The sequence below is a fragment of the Galeopterus variegatus genome, unplaced genomic scaffold (genome assembly GCF_000696425.1).
Source record: "Galeopterus variegatus unplaced genomic scaffold, G_variegatus-3.0.2 Scaffold439, whole genome shotgun sequence".
Classification (NCBI taxonomy): domain Eukaryota; kingdom Metazoa; phylum Chordata; class Mammalia; order Dermoptera; family Cynocephalidae; genus Galeopterus; species Galeopterus variegatus.
This window is the reverse complement of record NW_007726550.1, coordinates 254,960-273,737: the sequence shown is the minus strand read 5'-3', so window position 1 is coordinate 273,737 and position 18,778 is coordinate 254,960. Positions and strand designations below refer to the sequence as shown.

The 18,778-nt window shown below is 36.2% G+C and overlaps 1 protein-coding gene across 2 annotated transcripts in view; it reads left to right on the top strand.

The window, feature by feature from the left end:
* Positions 1-18,778, top strand: part of MEGF9 (multiple EGF-like-domains 9) — a 108,183-nt gene that overhangs the window by 78,106 nt on the left and 11,299 nt on the right. For both annotated transcript variants that reach the window (XR_550215.1, XM_008568767.1), the window contains exons 3-4: positions 4,426-4,565; positions 13,675-13,818. Coding sequence is in view for 1 of the 2 variants with exons in the window: in XM_008568767.1 (XP_008566989.1) it covers positions 4,426-4,565; positions 13,675-13,818 (284 nt within the window). In the remaining variant the exon portion in view is untranslated. The remainder of the gene's footprint in view (positions 1-4,425; positions 4,566-13,674; positions 13,819-18,778) is intronic.

The window sequence follows — 18,778 nt, the reverse complement described above, 5'->3', positions numbered from 1 at the left end:
CACGAAAAAAGACAAAAAGGGGGAAAAAAAAAAAAAAAAAAAAGAAATGAGAGAAGATGAGCAAATTCTATCTTAAATTCTTTGTCAGCAGATCTCAGTAGTATACATTTCGATTTCTATTTGAAATCCAATTCTGCACCCTTATTCTCCAGATATGAAGCTGTGTGAGTCTTTGGTTCTTTCATTTCAAATCTGTAGATAGGCATAAGTGGTCTGTTTAACAGGCCCTTTTTTTTTATGTGTTGTATCTTTGACCTTTGCTTCAGATAGCATTCAACAGTCTTTAACAGAGGGAGACCATGAAACGGATGGTGTAAAGGCTTTATTCTATAAAAGAAGTCACATAGGCAAAGCTTTATGTTTGCTAAGTGATTTAATTCTTATGCTCATACATGCAGAGATTGGCCATGGGCCAATAGTAACATGATGGAAAAGCATTACTAGTACAGTTTCACAACCAAACTTCCACACTCCATTCTATATTTTTAGAGAGAGAGTGAGAGAGAGAGAACCTCCTTTCCTGTTTTAAAAATCTACCCAGGAAAAGTGAAGCATGTTATCTAGACTCAGTCACCTGCTCTATCAGGATTCATGAAATCAGTCATGGAAAAATTTTTTTTTTTTTTTAAAAATCAGCAACTAAGAAGCAGATTTTCCAGGGAGAAAGATGCCTGCTTAAATCAGTCTGAGTGCCCAGAGCAGAATTATGAAGGGAAAGCCCACTTATAGGAACAGCTACTAGTTTGGGAATACTGGTTATATTATGGCTATGAGATATTAAGTGATATTTATTCTAAGGTTATGCCTTTTTCTTGTAGGTTGTGAGTTAGGCAGACACCATCATTAGAAAGAACTGTTTATCTTTTGCATACCAAGTGATCTAATGTCTTTAGAGGAATGAGGAGTAAGCACATTTTTATTACCATTTTAAAAGCGTTGGAAATTGGCTAATGAAGTGTTGTTAGCTATTCTTTGAAAAGTACATTATGTCCTTTGTAGTTTTCTGATGGTATAGAGGACTTAAATTGATTGTTTCCTTCTTGTTGAGTCATAAGATATTCCTGAGCTTCATATTTGATGAATACTGACTTACTTTGCTAGATCTTTAAGTACCCTGGGATATTCTTGTGTAAGCTTGTGTATATGTATGCATATGGGAGTTTCTTTTCTTTTCTGCAAAGTTATTTAGTATATATGCTTGGTAATGTAAATTTCTGTTGCATTTTTAAAAACAATGCTTATCTTGTTTATATTATGATCACTATGGATTTTACTTAAGCTTTAATTAAACATCAAAATATTTGGACTTGCATCTCTGACAACCTTGGACTTAGTTAGGCTGAAGTTTCTTCTTTTCTTTTTTTTTTTTTTTTCCTTCCTTTTTGTCTTTTTTACTGACCAGCAACGGGATCGCAACGCTCGGTGTCGCGCCCGTACCAGGAACCGGCAACGGGATCGCAACCCTTGGTGTTGCACCCCCACCGCGCTCAGCCAGTGAGCGGGAACCCGTACCAGGAACCGGCAACGGGATCGCAACCCTCGGTGTTGCGCCCCCACCGCGCTCAGCCAGTGAGCGGGGACTGGTCTCCACATGGGATCCGAACCCTTGGCGGGAGCGCCACCGCACTCCCAAGCGGCACACTCTCCAGTGCGCCACCGGGCCGGCCCTGAAGTTTCTTCTTTTCAAGCAGTAAAATTTTTCAGCTTCTGTTAAGGAAGACCTGGAATTTACTGCCAGTGAGAGAAGAAAGCAGGCTTACTACAGAAGCAGCATCACTGGAGTCAGACCCAACATAGATGGTAGATTGTGGTGGTTAGGATCTGAAGGAATGAAGTGCGATGCCCAAGTGGATATCAGGTTATTTGGCAGACACATTTTGTGTGTGTGTGTGCGTGCAAATTTAGAATCAAACTTAGAGGTAGATATCATGGTACAGTGGGAAAAGTCTGGTTTTATAAAAATAAACCTGACTTACTCTCTGTAGACAATAACTTTAACTCTCTGAATTCTCTCAATAGTAAAATGAGGATTATGACCTCCAACTAATAGAATTAATAGTAGAATTAGGAAAATATGTATTTATTGACATAGGCCCTCAATAAATGGTGACTCATTGTTTTTATCATTATTTTCATCATCATCATCATCATCATTATTATTCCTGCTTTCAGATGCCTCCATTTTACATTTTCTGTAAAATTTTTTGTTAGCGAAGAAATTGCATAACCCAATATACTAAGCAGCTTTAAATAGGAATACAGAGTTTGACAGTTGATTTCTTAGGCTTTGAATTATGATAAGTATTTATTATTTACATGAACCTGGCTTTTTTTCCCTTCTGGACTGGTTTTGTTTGAGTAAAGCCCAATGAATATTCCTTGTAGAACTGTTTTTCTACTTTTCTACTCCTTTTTTTTGGCATTCCTGAGATATGACAAAAAACCAGAATAACTGGGAGAGAGAAGTAAAGTTCAACTCTAACTGCTCAAAATAGATTTTTAGGGACAGAGGTCAAAACTCTCATTATTAAGCCCAGTGAATGATGATTAACATAGAAGCATATATAACATAATGAAAAAAATAATCCTTAGTTTTGTACACTGTAAGTAGACGAACACACAAGGCTGAAAGTTGCTCTACTTCCATTCTGCAAAACTTAATTCAGAGTTTCAGTAACTCTCACATTTAGAACTTGATTTTAATACAGAAATATGAGAATAGGAGAAGTAGGGGATAACTAACTTTTATGCATAAAAGCTGTGTAAGTATTAGCAATTTTAGCTTGGGTTCCTGAACTAAAATTAACAACCTCACAGGGGCTCATTATTGGGAGCTGAATCTCTTAAAAATTATTTTGAAAAACAATTCTACCTTAAATTGTCTCCCATCTAGTATGACTGGTGCCAGAGTCTACTTGGATGAACTCTAAAAATCTGAGGTCCAGAATGAACACATAAAGAAAGGTCACACTGTTAGAAAAAAAGGGAAGGTACTTTAGCTTTTCTGGAAACCCTGGTAATTAGTATCGCCTTCATCTTTCTTTTCGCTCCCAATACTTAATTCTAAAATTCAGTTTGTGTATTTATTGAGTATTTATTCATCAAGCATTTATTAAGTACCTACAACAAACCAGACATTCTACCAGACACTGAGGCTTCCAAGGTGGCTAAGATATAGTCCCCGGACTCAGGAAACTTATTCAGTAAGATGTATGACATGAAAACAGTTAGTTACAGTACATTGTTCCTATACTTGTGATAGGTCTTGAATATGAGAACTGCATGATACTGCCTCAGGCCTTTTACAATCTAACTAGAAAAACAAGACTTAAATATTTGAAAGAATATAGAACAGATTACAATTAGGACCAGAATGTCCTATATAGAGAATGTGAAGTCAAGAAGCCAAAAAAATCTCTGTGGACCACTTAGAGAAAAGTGTTATGAAAAAGAGCCTTGAAAGTAGGAAGATTTCTTAGAGATGAAGAAGAGGAAAGACATTATAATAGGAATGGTAATAGAAGAGGTAACAATGCCAAGAGATATTTTGAAAGAAAATTTGATAGAAATTGGTGGTATATTGGATATGAGTGAGTGATCATAAGAGTATGGGACAGAGAGAGAGGAGTTGAAAATGTTTTACTTTAATGACTGGAGCGAGATCATATCATTAATACAATGGACATTTAAGAAAAGAAAATATCTAGGAAGAGATGATATACTAAATAAAACATTTTTCTTACTTTAGATTTTTAGTCTTTTTTGGGGAGGTTGACAGTCTAGAATTTTTATATGGATTTAATCCAGAAAGCAATAGTGATCTGCATTATAGTCATATTTCCTTAATTGTGAATTTTTGCTTATTTATCAGAACTGTGATTTAAATACATCCTAGACCCACAGTAGAGAATTATATCAAGTTTCTAGCACCTAAATGGATATTAGTTGTCACATTTATTAAGATCGCGGTCTTCATATTCTTCAGCCAGAAGCTAGGTTGGGTGAAGGCAAGGTGGTGTTTCTTCTCTTCTCCAGATTGGGATGGATGCCGGTGGAACTGTGGGATAATTCAGGAATGAGATACAGCAATGATACAAGTTGTATGCCCCAGCGCTTAGTAAACAAAGATTCCTAAGCATGGGGAACTTCTATTCTACATGGATTCTTTATCATTTAATTTAAATTAACCAAGTGCAGAGGATTAAATTGTCACAAATGATCACTATTAATACCATGTTAACTGAATTACATAATCATGAAGTTTTTTCAACTACCAATTCAAAATAAAAATCATTTTTAATGCTTCTAGTAACTAAAATCTTGTTGAAACTCTGTGATGCAGTAAGATTATCTATAATGGGGTGTTTGACAATAAGACTTTCAAACTGATTTACATTTGTTTACTGTCTTTGCTTTTATTTCCAGTTCTGGGAAATGCCAGTGCAAAATAGGTGTCACTGGTTCTACATGTGACCAATGTCAAGATGGATATTATGGCTTTAGTAAGAATGGCTGTTTGCCCTGCCGATGCAATAATCGGTCTGCCAGTTGTGATGCCGTCACAGGTACATACTTTTTAAAACTTTGTCTCGTAATTATTCTATTGTTCCCTTCATTTTGAAGTCTTTCAGCTATAGGTTGATTTTTCCCAAATAATTTGTAAGGGGCTTTCTCTTCTAAGTAGGATGTGATAGATCACAGCAAGCCAAACAGCTGCTATCACAATTTGAAAAAAAGTACACAAATTTTAAAAATCATATTGGTTGGAGAGCTATGGAAACAAGGAGAATTGTATGAACTAAAATTCCAAAGAGGGTAGAACTCTTCCTATGTAAGCTGATGATCACCACCCATTTTCTTTCCAGGGTACATTTGCTGATTCTGGGAACAGGCTAAGGAGCACTCTTGGCCCAAGCAAAGGAATTCTTCTGAGGAGCGAGATAAAAGAAGAGCTTTATGCAGTCATTTGGGGCTTGCATGATGGTTGGAAACTAGAGGAGCCCTAAACACTAGGCCAGTTTTCCCATAGGACATTAGCTGACTATGAAGGAGATGGAAGCCTGGGCCAGGTAGAAAAAAATCTCTTTCAGTCTTGTGCTAACTAGAAAAAAATCCCTTTAGAGAGAGAGGGCCTGCTACAACAAACAACTGTCTCTCTCTGAAGAATTGCCAGACTCTGAAGGTGCATGGAGTGAGACCTAGGCTCAAGTTACCAAAGGCCAGTACTGAATCTCTCACAGTCTCTTAGGTCTGAGGAGACACATGCATGCTAGGCTCTCAATCAAAAACCTTAGAGGTTTATGACCAAGAAATAGTGATGAACCACAGATGAACTGACTCATACTAAAATTGCAGTCCATCTTCAGCCCACCTCAATTTCTGGTTGGACTGAGGTGACCCTCTCATTATATCTGCCTAACAGAGGAAAAAGAGCCCTCTCTGGTTCTTTTACATACCATGTCTGGCATACAATAAAATACTAGACAATGCAGAGACAGGAAAATATGGCTAATAATAAAGAAAAAATAAACAATGGAAGCAGAACTACAGATCCAGATGTTAAAGTTAGCATACAAAGACTTCAAAATAACTAAAATTAATATTTTAAGAAAATAGAGGAAAAATCAGACAAAATAGGTGGAAATAGGCAAAATTTTAATAGCGAATTGGAATCTATAAAAAAGAATCAATTGGGCTGGCTGGTTAGCACAGTGATTAGAGCTGATAATACCAAAGTCCAGGGTTTGATCTCTGTACTGGCCAGCTGCCAAAAATAAAAAAGAGAGAGAATCAAGCCAGCCTGTGGCTCACTTGGGAGAGTGTGGTGCTGATAACACCAAGGCCACGGGTTCAGATCCCTATATAAGGATGGCCTGTTAGCTCACTTGGGAGAGCGTGGTGCTGACAACACCAAGTCAAGGGTTAAGATCCCCTTACCGGTCAGAAAGAAAAAGAATCAATCTAATACTGAAAAATACACATGTGAAATTAATAACTAATTTCATGGATTGAAAAAAAAAGAATCAATCTAATACTGAAAAATACACATGTGAAATTAATAACTAATTTCATGGATTTAACAGCAGATTTTATACAGTGAAGACAACGTTAGGAGACTCAAATACAATGCAGTTAGAAATATCCAAACTGAAGCATTTAGAGAAAATACAATGGAAAGAACAGGGCAGGAAAGATATGTGGGACACAGTCAAAAGGTCTAACATAAATGTAATTGGAGACCCAGAAAGAGAGTAAAGAGATATTGGGTCAGAGCAATATCTGAAAAGATAGTGGCCAAGAATTTTCCAAATTGATGAAAGATATCAACCCACAGATTCAGAACCCCAAGCAGTATAAAGACAAAGAAAACCACATTTAAGCAAACTTCTTAGTCAAATTATTAAAAACTGAATACAATTAATATCTGGCCTTCAGTTTTCCTAAATATAAGGATTACAGATAATTTCTTGGAAACCTTTTCTCTCCAACAAAAAAATCAGGACACACTAGTCTGACAAGTGTAAGTGTTTTTATGAGCACAGGCTTTTCCCAAATATAAGGATTACAGATAATTTCTTGGAAACCTTTTTTCTCCAACAAAAAAATCAGGACACACTAGTCTGACAAGTGTAAGTGTTTTTATGAGCACAGGGTAGCAGAATATTTCAAATTGAAAGTACCCTGGAAAAATGTGTTGAAAGCTTTTTCTTCATTCTAGTCCCTACTCAATGGTGAAATAAATTGATTTAGAAGAAATTGTGATAATTTTTCTTTTATGTGACCTGGTCCCTGCCTACTTCCAGTTTTATCTTGGGCTGTTCTTTTTCTTTAATGTCTATGATTCAATCTCACTGGTTTCTACTTCTAAAACAAGCTATGTCCCTCTGTCCCAGGTTCTCACACATGATCTTTCCTCTGTCTAGAATGGTCTTTCTAATCCACATCTATCCCCACCCTGACTCCTTTGCCATGTTAAATAATATTCTTCCTTCCAGTCTTCAATTAAAGGTCACTTTATAGAAAGCATTTCCTGATGCTCCAGGGTAAATGACCATTTCCCTGTTATATGTTCTCATATACACTGATATTTTTTTCATAGCACTTATCACAGTTGGTAATTATACATTTATTTTTGGTTATGAGTCACATATGGCTCAATAACTACATACTAATTTTCATGAGGGCAGAAACAGTATCAATTTTGTTTACAACTGTATACACAATCTCTAGCATAGAACTTGACACATAGTAAGTACTCACTAAATGTTTTCTGAATAAATGACCAAATGAATGGAAAAACATACAGAGGAAAGATGAGTTGTAATATTGGGTAACTACTGGAATGCTTCATCGTACTGAGTCAATTTAAATTGCTCCCTAGATTTTTTTACAGTACCAGAAAGCAGTCTGCATTGCCAGTTCTCACTTTTAATTTTCCTTGCAGCAGTGAGGCAGCTCTCTTTACTGTCAAGTAAATGCCAACCTGTCCTTGGTCTGGAGATAATTTAAGGCTAAAGAAATCCTTTTCATGGTTATGAATTCTAAAAACAGCTAGTAATGAGAGAAATAAATGGTTTTTCTGTTTGGCTAAGTAGTAAAAGTGGAATTCAACATGAAGGACTGTAAATACTTTATTTAAAACTTCAAGCTTTATATACAATCGGTTTTTCCTTTTATCTCAAATAAGATTTTTTTCCAACAGTGCTGTGATACCATTGCCCCCTGGTGGCCACTTACTATATTTTCACAGTCCTCATTTTCCCCCCATCTAGTCTTAGATTGAAGTAGATTTTCAAAGTCCTTGAGGTAAAATATACTGGGAAAAACATTTTGGAAAGGAATTTGACAGAATATACCAGAAGTCTAAAAAATACTTCTTTGATCTAGTAATTATGTTTCCAGGAATCTATTCTGAGGAAATCTAAATTCATAAAAAGCTTTATGTTTAAAGGTGCTCACCAAAGTGGTAGTTATAATCCTAAAAATTAGACAACCCAATTTATAATAATAAGGAATTAAGTAACAGTGTTGTCTAAATAATATATGATTAAGAACACAGAAAATCAAATCTTGACTTTACATTGGACAAGTTACTTAATCTTTTTCTTCATCTATACATTTGGAATAGTAACAGTAACTGCCTAATGGGTTGTTATGAAGAATAAACACAATATATTTTTACAGCCCTAATACAGGGCCTGAATCATTATAAGCAATCAGCAAATGGTAACTATTATTATGTTGTCATTAAAATGTCTTAAAGAATTGCTCTAGATAGATTGCAAAAGAAAAAAATATTTTAAAGAATGATATATAAAAACAAGAGAAAGTAAAAGAGGTAGGGTATAAAATGATACATGCCATATAATTAGACTATCTAAAAAATAAAACCCAAATCTCTATAAATAAGGAAAGATTTCAAGGAAAAATATTCAAAATCTTAATGAGAGATTTCTTAGGGTGATTTATTTTTCTTTCTATGCCTGTAATTGTCTTTCTTTCTTTCTTTCTTTTTTTTTAACATTTACTTGTACATGTTGTTTCAATACATGCATGTACTGCACGATGATTCACTTAGGGTAGATAAGCATAGTTTTGTACCCATTAGTCCACCACTTCTCCTCCCCCTGACTCCCTCTCCTCCTGGCCTCTGGTAACTGTTATTCTACTTTTTACTTCTATGAGAACCACTTTTTTTTTTTTTTTTAAGATTCCACATATGAGTGAGATTATGTGGTATTTGTCTCTCTGTGCCTGACTTACTTCATTTAACATGATGGTTTCTAATTCCATCTATTTTGCTGCAAATGATAGGATATCATTTCTTTCTATAGCTGGATAGTATTCCATTGTGTATATATACCACAGTTTTTTTTTTTTTTTAATCCATTCATCTGTTGAGGGGCATTTAAATTGATTCCAACTTGGCTATACTACTCCTGTATTTTTCTAGATTTTCTTTATTGAGCATGTGTTTCCCTTAAAATGGAGGTGAATTTTTTTATCATATAGTATACTTCTTTTTAAGAATTCAAGGCATGTTATGTAGTCAAAGTGTCCCGTGGTGAGTAACTTGACCTCAGCAGCTTGACTAAGTTGACGACTCCTGTACTCCTCAGTGACTTTCTCCACTTCAGGATATCACACTTTCCTGGTTTTCTTCTTATATAATTAGCTTTCCCTGCACAGTCAGCTCTGATAGATCTTCCTCAGCTCAACTATAGGCACTGGAGTGCCTCAGAGCTCAGAGCTTGACAAGTTTGTCTTCTCCATTAATACTTTCTCCCTAAGTGATCTCATTCAGTCCCCTGAATTTAATTTAAATGTCATCTATATATGTGCTTATTATCATATTTACATTTCTCCTTTTATCTCCACACTCAAATATCTAACAGACCACTTGACATTTTACTTCAATGCTTTAATTGGCATTTTAATCCTAACACATCCAAAACAACTGTTTATTTTACCTATAAGCTAAGCCTGTTCTACCTCTTATGTTCTTCATTTTGGTAATTGCCATTATTTACCAAGTTGCTTAGTCCCAACGCCTAGGAGTCATGTTTTATTCCTCTCTTTTTCTTACTGCAAAATCCAGTCCTTCTGCAAGTTCTATTTAGCCCTATCCTCAAAAGGTACCCTGAATCTGACCACTGTTCATGACCTTTGTTGCATCATCCTTGTCCAAGCCTCTATTATCTCTTTGAACTATTTTGGTACTCTCTTATCTGGTCTGTCTTCCTTCTCTCTTGTTGCCACATTTCCCAACTCCCCACTCCACCACAGTCTAGTCTCCACATAACAACGAGAGTGATCTTTTTAAAATGTAAAACCAGATCATGTCATTTTTGTGCTTAAGCTCTTCGGTGGCTTCCATCCATCTTGGAATAAAATTCAGGCTTCTTCCCATGGCCTACATGATTTTACATTTTTTGGCCCCTGCCTTTTTCTCTGACCTTATCTTCTGTTACTCTCTCCTTGTTTACTTAGACCCCATACTGGCCTTCTTTCAGTTTGCAGGTTAAAGTTTGCCTTCTGTTTTATAGAGAGGATAAGTCATTTCTTCCTACAACAAAGTACATTGCTGTGTTTCTGACAGGTTTATAAATTGTGAAATGGTAAAATAAAAAAGGAAATAAGGAAAAGGCTTTTTACAGGTGACAATTTATGTTTCAAAGTTTCGTCCCTGAATTTGGTTTGTAAGGAGCCCTACATTCCTATCTTTGACCAGTTATTTTCTTGGTTACCTCTACCAGACTTTTGAGATGCTTAGCCAAGAAGCGTGAAATCATGTCCAAGAAACCCTCATTTATTTTTTCTTTCTTTTTTTTTTTTTTGGCGATCCACCCTTTGGCCATCTTTCAGCAAAGAGAATGTGAATTTTAAGTGAATGTGAATGTGTTATTATATTTAGGGTTGTTCCAGGCAGAGCATAATAAACAATGTTAAACTTCAACTAATTTTTAACGTCATTTATCATAAAAGAAAGATCCTCAAATTTTAGATTTAAGGGAAACTTAGATCTCATCTAATTTAGCTTTTTAAATTTATAGATGAGGAAAATAAAGTATAAGGAAAGTATATTCTATGGAATACTCTTTCACTTTTTGAAAATTTATATTACATTAAATCATTAATCAAAGAATTATTCTCCCATTTTACACATTAGAAAAGTGAAACTCAGAGAAGCTGTTTGCTTAAGGTCACATAGCTGGTGAGAGGTTTAGCTGGGAATGGAACTCAGATCTGAATTAAAACCCAGACTATTTTCCTTACCTTTCCTTTTTTTTTTGGCAGCTGGCCAGTATGGGGATCTGAACCCTTGATCTTGGTATTATAATACCTCACTCTAACCAACTGAGCTAACCGACCAGCCCTCATACCATTTCTCTTATGCTATGTTCTCAGAGAGGAGTAAACTATTAGAAAAGCAAATTCACATTATTAGTTTCTACCAAATGAGAGTATTTCAAAAAGTTTATGAAAAGATTTGTATTATCTTTCAATTCAAATTTCCCATGAACTTTTAAAACTACCCTTGTATATGGATTTTATTATATTATTATTATTTTTTATTATTATTATTATTTTTTGGAGGCTGGCCAGTACAGCAATCTGAACCCCTGATCTTGGTGTTATAACCCATGCTCTAACTGACTGTGAGTGTGGATTTTAAAGGTTATCATTTATATTTTTACTATAAAGATTAGTCATCTTCAAGTTTCTTCATGAAATGTTTTAAAATTGCTTGAATTCTTGAAACATTTTATAGTGTGCATATGATATATTTTACAATGTGTTAATTTTGTAATGAGAAAAAAATCAAGATACTAAAAATAAAAGTGATACATGCAAACAAGAGACAATTTGAAAATTAGAGGGGAAAAGAACAGTAAAAGGACCATTGCCCTTCACAACTATTGTTAACATTCTGGTGTATTTTTGTCTGGCCTGTCTTTAATAATTTTTTTTTCTGTATAGCTGTACTCCAGGTACATGCTGTCTGTCTTTAAAGAAATGTAAAAAGTGATGAGAATTTAAGAACTGATGAGTTTCATTTTTATATTTGCTTTTGTTTTTACTTTTGAGGCAGCATATTTACCATGTGGGTTATTACTATTATTTTTTCTCATTGACTTCTCATTGCAGGGTATGGCATAAAACAAATAGAAATAAGAAACTTTTCTGGAAAAAAACTTAAAAGATTCTAATATAAATGGTTTGAGAGTAAAATTATATTGTGATAGTCACAATTGCCATTTTTTAATAAGAGGAGCAGAATGACCTTCTGTCACATTAGTCATACACAGAGGACTTATTATTAGATCACATCTTACCCCAGACATTCAATTTTGTTACAGAACTATTAGCTTTCTTGAGGTATTTTTATATTAAAGTTTAGCACTTTATCAGAACTTTTTCTCTTAAAAATTCTTTCCGTTGAACATTTTTTAATAGGAGGAAAGCAGGTAGACAGATTTTACACATGATGCAGATTTTGAAACTTTTCCAATCTGCAGAAAACTTTGACATTTAAAATTGTTTTGTTTTTAGAGTCATAGTCCACAGTTTCCTAGTCTGTATTTTTTAGCTATTTTTATTGCCACAAAGATACATAGCTAAAGAGGGATCAGGGTATAAGAAGATTGGGAAAAAAACCAGTACCTAAAGTGTTTACCACTGTATGCATCTATACTGCTTCATTATACATGTGAAAAATATCATTAACACTATCAGGTCTTTAAAAATTATATGATTTAAAGAAATGATATTTATATGCAATTTGGTTTAATTCAAAGTTTAGTGTCCAGATGATAAACTTTTGAAGATGTCTTTCCCAATAAGTTAATGAAATTTGGAGGAATTCTGCTATAAGTACTTAAGAATTGAAATTTAGCATGTATGTTAACAATGTTTTCATTCTTTTTGTTTTTCAAATCTTGCTCCAGTTGTTAGACCATTTTATCTCATAGCCTCATTTTTTTTTCCTTTTTAAAAAATAAATATTTCACTAGTAAGGAAAATAAATCATATAAGACTGTTTATGAATAATTTTAGAATTGAACTATGTTTAGCTTACCTTATAAAATTTCATCATCTTTCTAGATTTCTATGTAGAGCTTATTCACTTATTTCTGTAATAGTAGTTCAAAGTGTCCCTTTGAATCTCTGTGGTCCCCCTAAAGAAGGTTTGTAAATTGTACTGCACTTTCTTATTCCCTGTTTTCAAATATTACGCTGCTTCAGTGTCTGTGGAACAACTTTACTAATAGAGTATCAAAGGAATATTATTACAAAACACATACCTCCTTCCTTTTCATTTTCTTTATTAATTGTTTTTATTTTTATTTTAAATTTTTATATATAAAAACCTATGGAGAATATTATAACAAATGCCCATGTACCCATACCCCAAACTAATAAATATTAACATTTTGGCATTTTTCTTAGTATTTATAAGTATGTGTATATAGTTGTACATTTGAAATAGGATATTTCAAATATATAACTTTATATTTGTTTTCTTCCCTAGTTCTGTTTTTCTCCCTCCCTCCATGAAGACAAGCAGAGCACAAAAAACCTATACCCTCTCAGTCCGCATTTTAATTCTTACTATATGTGTATGTGTCCATATGGTTAGTGTATTATGTATCCATTTGCTTAGCGAGGTTTTTAAACTCTTGCAAAATAAATATTCTCCATCTGCATGTATCATTTCTGCAATTTGCTTTTTCAACCAATGTTGTTTTTAAGATTTATGCATGTACATGCATATAGGTTCAGTTCACTTACTTAACTACAGTATTCAACTATAAAAATTACACTATTTATCTATTCTTCTATTAGTAGGTATTTAGATTGTTTTTATTTTTTCTTTGCACATAGTTGGCTGGCTTTTGGCATGTGGTCAATCAACCAACGAGGGCTTATTGCAACTCTAATCATGTACCCAGTCTTTCCCTGAAGAGTTTACAATCTATCAGGGGACACAGAATTAGTAGACATGGACAGTGTAGAAATAAGATGAAATAGAAACTGAACTGTATGTAATCCCTATTACTTTTTCTTTTTTTGGTTTACTCTTATGGTCTTTTTGTTGCAGGCATAATTTTTGAAAGTTACTGTGCTTTCAGAGTAAATCTTTAACTTTTAAAAATAATTTGCTTCTTTTAGGTGCTTGTTTAAACTGCCAGAAAAATAGCAAGGGAGGTCACTGTGAAGAATGCAAAGAAGGATTTTATCAGAGTCCTGATGCTACTAAAGAATGTCTTCGCTGCCCTTGTTCAGCAGTGACATCTACAGGCAGTTGCACGATAAGTAAGGCCTTTCTCTAAATCTTCATTTTAGAGGAAAAAATAAATAAATCAGTGCATCAGTTATCCATAGGTATAAATTGCATTGATTAATAAAGTTCTGAATATTGCACTTAAAAGGTAGTTATAACAACGGCAAAATTTTTCCTTTCTAACTTTCTAAGAAAGTTTTCCTTTTTTGTTCAGCTTCTAGTTATTCCTAGGAATTTACAATCTAAACCCAATACATATGTGAAATGAGACTTAAAATGCCTAAAAAGCAGCCTAATGAGTTAATACAGGAACTTAAGACTGAGCAACTTTTGCTCACCTATTTCAAGGTAACATTCACTAATTAGTTCTTCTAAGGGACTTAATGCTGACTAATTGTGTCTATATAGTAATATTACAAATATAGTTAGTGCTCATTTATTCCTGTTGTATTAGTTATCTAATGCTACATATCTTATTACCATAAAATTTAGTGGCTTAAAACAATGATCATTTATTATCTCACATAGTTTCTGTTAGGAACTTGAGAGAAGTTTAGCTGGGTGTTTCTGGTATGTAGTCTTCTCTCCTTCCCTGTCTTTTTAAATAACAGCTTTATTGAGATATAATTCAGATTCCATACAATTTATTTAAAATGTATGATTCAGTGGTTTTTAGTATATATTCACGTTGTTGTGCAATCATAATCAAAATCAATTTTAGGACATTTTCAACACTGCCCCCACCAAAAAACAAACAAACAAAATGACCCTGTAACCATTGGCAATCATTCCCTTTTGCTACAGCCTTAGACAACCACTAACCTACTTTTTCTTCTCTGTGGATTTGCCTATTCTGAACATTTTATTTTAATGAAATCATACAATATATGGCCTTTTGTGTCTGGCTTCTTTCACTTGGCATAATATTTTCAAAGTTCGTCCGTGTTGTAACATGTATCAATACTTCATTCCTTTTTATTGTCAAATAATATTCCATTATATGGGATATGCCACATTTTATTTATTCATTCATCAGTTGATGGACATTTGGATTGTTGCTACTTTTGGCTATTATAAATAATTCTACTGTGAACATTTGTGTACATGTTTTCGTGCACACATGTTTTCCATTTCTCTTGGGTATATACCTAAGAGTGGAATTGCTAAGTCATATTGTAATTCTGCTTAACCTTTAGAGGAACTGTCAGACTATTTTCCAAAATGACTAGACCATTTTACATTCTCATTTTCATCAACATTGTGTGAGGGTTCCAAATTCTCCATGGCCTCATCAGCACTTATATGTCTTTTTATAATTATAGCCATCCTAGTGGGTGTGAAATAGTATTGAATTGTAGTTTTAATTTGCATGCCCCTGATGGCTAATTTTGTGTTTCTTGGCCATTGGTATATCTTCTTTAGAGAAATGTTTATTCAGATCCTTTGCCCATTTTAAAATTGGATTATTTATCTTTTTATCATTGAGTTAAAATTGTTCTTTATATATTCTAGATACAAGTCCCTTATCAGATATGTAACTTGTAAATATTTTCTCCTATTCTGTGGTTTAATTTTTCACTTTCTTGATTGTGACCTTTTCTTTTTTTTTTTGTCTTTTTCCGTGTCCGGCAACGGATTGCAACCCTCAGTGTTGCCCCCGTACCGGACCGGGGACCGGCAACGGGATTGCAACCCTCGGCGTTGCCCCCGTGCCTCGCTCAGCCAGCGAGCGGGAACCGGTCTGCATGTGGGATCCGAACCCTCGGGTGGGAGCGCCGCCGCGCTTCCCAAGCGGCGCACTATCCAGTGCGCCACCGGGCCGGCCCGATTGTGACCTTTTCAGTATATGAGTTTTTAATTTCAATGTAATTCAGTTTATTTATATTTTTCTTTTGTTGTTTGGGTTGGCTTGGGATTTTTCATGAGGTTGCAATCAGGATGTTAGTCAGGGCTACAGTCAGTCATCTAAAGGCTTAATTGGGGCTGTAGAACATGCTTCCAAGATGGCTTACTCATATGGCTTGCTAGAGACAGAAGGCCTCTATTCCTCACCACATGGACCTCTTCTTAGAGCTACTTGAATGTTCTTACAACATGGCAGCTGGCTTCCCCTAAGAGTGAGTGATCTAAGAGAGAGTAAGATGGAAGCCGCAATGTATTTTGAAACCTAGTCTTTGAAATCATAGAATGCCATTTTTGCAATGTCCTATTGGTCATACATATCTACCCTATTAAGTGTGGGAGGGGACTGCACAAGGGTGTGAATACCAGGAAACAGGGATCATCAGGGGCCATCTTGAAAGTTGGTCACCATACCTCGTAATGGGAACCGATGCATCACTCTTTTCATGGAATGGTCTAATAGATTCTTTCATATTCCACAAATAGTTATTGAGCACCTCATGTGTGCTTGTCATTGTATTAGACACTAGACACAGGATGTAAAGATATGCAAAATAAAATATGATCTTTGTTCTAAAGTAGATTGCAGTCTAATAGAGAAAGGAAAACACATATATAAAGCATTAAAAGTAGGAAATATATTCATAGGCTATAGTAGGGCACAAAGGGAGGGTGTCCATTGTATATGGGAATGAATGTCAGGAAATTTTCCATAAAAGAGGTGACGAGGCTTCTGGTCAAGATGGCAGAAGAGACGGTCCCCAGCATCACTCTCTCCCACAAATCAACCAATTTACAACTGTAAAAAAGCAACAACAGCCAAGCTGGGGCTACTAGAGCTCAGGGGAAGAGGAGGAGAGACCTACAGAGTTCATGAAGGCAGGAGAAGCCACGATGAGAGAAAGAAAGGATCGCTGCTACCATTTCGAGTCCTGGCCATTTCAAGGCTGGAGCTGGTGAGTGCTTGGAGCAAAAGGTGGCAAAAACTGCATCTGTGCCCTTCTTATGAAGTCGCTTGGAGGTGGCAGAGGAGAAGAGGTCCTTGGTGACCCTCAGGCCAGCAAGGCCACTAACAGTGTTCCCGTGGCCCACACAAAAGTGAGGAACCACAGACAACTGAAAAAAGGAGCCACTCATAGGCTGGTGAGCCATCACAAGGGACTGTCCCATGGGAAATGATTGGAGTGCAGACAGTGGGAGAGACCAGCCACCAGGGGAACATTGGGGCAAAGCATGGACAGCTGATCTGCCCCCTATTCAGCACAGGACCACTCAGTGGAGACTGGTCAGGAATATAGAACTGCAGGGGGAGCAGTTTTCTGAAGTGACTCAGGCCCAGACCAGAGTTTCTACATAACCAAGGTGTACTGGATCTCACAAGACCCAGAAGTACCTACAAAGTCAACCATTAAAACCTGAGCTGCACAAAAAACCTTCCCCAGGGAATCAGCAGCAAAGCAACAATTTAGCTCAATGACAGAGCTCAAGTACTGGTCCCCACAGGAAGTTCCTCATCTTTAGCAGTAAGCAAAGGACAACAAATTAGTTCTAGTGAAAAGTTTAAGTAGTGGAAACAGCAAATAATCCAACACAGAACTGAAAGAAAAAACAAAATACCCACAAACCAGAGACAAAGTTTGATATTAACTAGTGAAGATATCACTTCAGTAAAGAACACCTATAAAACCTAGAAGGACCAGAAGGTCCTTAGGCCCCCAAGCCAGGGAGTGGGAGGGCGGGGCCTCAGTCATGCCCCCTGACACCCACAACCAGCCAAGTGACAACCACCAAGCCACTGCTGGAAGCACCCTGGGCCCCTGAACCAGGATGGTGTGGGAACAAGTGCCTTGGCCATGCCCACCTGGTACCCGCACCCAGCCCAGTGGTGACCAAGCCACCACTGGAAGCCCCCTGGTCTCCCCTGTAGGAATGAGGGGGGGTGCCATGGGCCTCAATCACAACCCCCCTTCCTTCTTCCCCTACCCTATTTCCTTCCCCCTTTTCCTCTCCCTCTCCCACCCAATGGCTCCACAACAATATCTTAGAATGTAAAAACAGATGAAGCCAGGGACTGACCCATCCTCTCACATCCAGGCACACCTCTGCTGCCAATGGGCTTGCTTGGGGTCCTGAGGCATGAATCCAGGGACCAACCCCTTGTTCCACAACCAGGCAAGTGGCATGCCAAAAACACCACTTCCATGTGACCACAGCCATCACAATAGCCATGGCTGCCACAAAAACAGCTAGACACCACAATCACTGGTGCAGATGGCCCACCAGCCACTTGAGTGCATTGACACAAGGAGAGTCACCAGCAGAGACCAAAGAAAAGGAGAGGATGTCTTTCTGCACAAAGCCCTTTCCAGAGTGACAGAAGAAGCATCTACTCTACAATAATAGTGGGGGACCTGAACAAACCTCTCTCAGCACTGGCCAGATCATCTAGGCAACAAATCAACAGAGTAATTGTTACTCTTTCAGAAGGAGAGAAGAAATCTAGGGTTATCAGAGGTGGGAGGGGGAGGGAGAGGGAGATGGGAAGAGATAGGACAAGGGTCATAAAAAATAAGTACAATTTGTAATAATATATATACCAATAATATTGATTTGATCAACATACGTCAACGTTGAACCCCCAAAATATGTGCAATCAATTATGATTCAATTTTTAAAAAGGTGAAAACTGGAGATACTTACCTTATTAATTATCACTGTATGTGTGGGTACATATTAACCATTTAGGATAAACTAGGAGTACTATCCAGAGTCAGGAATATAAACAGATTATATATTAACATTTGCTGTGATTTGAATGTTTGTCCCTTCCAAAACCTATTTTGAAATTTGATCCCCATTGTGGCAATATTGGGTGTCAAGGGGGTAGATCTTTTTTTTTTTTTTCCGTTAAATTTTTATTTTGTCAATATACAATGTATATGATTATTATGGCCCATCACCGACACCTCCCTCCCTCCTCCCTCTCTTCCCTCCCCCCCAAGAATGTCCTTTCCATTTGCTTGTTGTAACAACTTCATAAAAGTATAGTTGTTATATCTTCTTCCCCACCCCACCCCCCCCCTGGTTTTT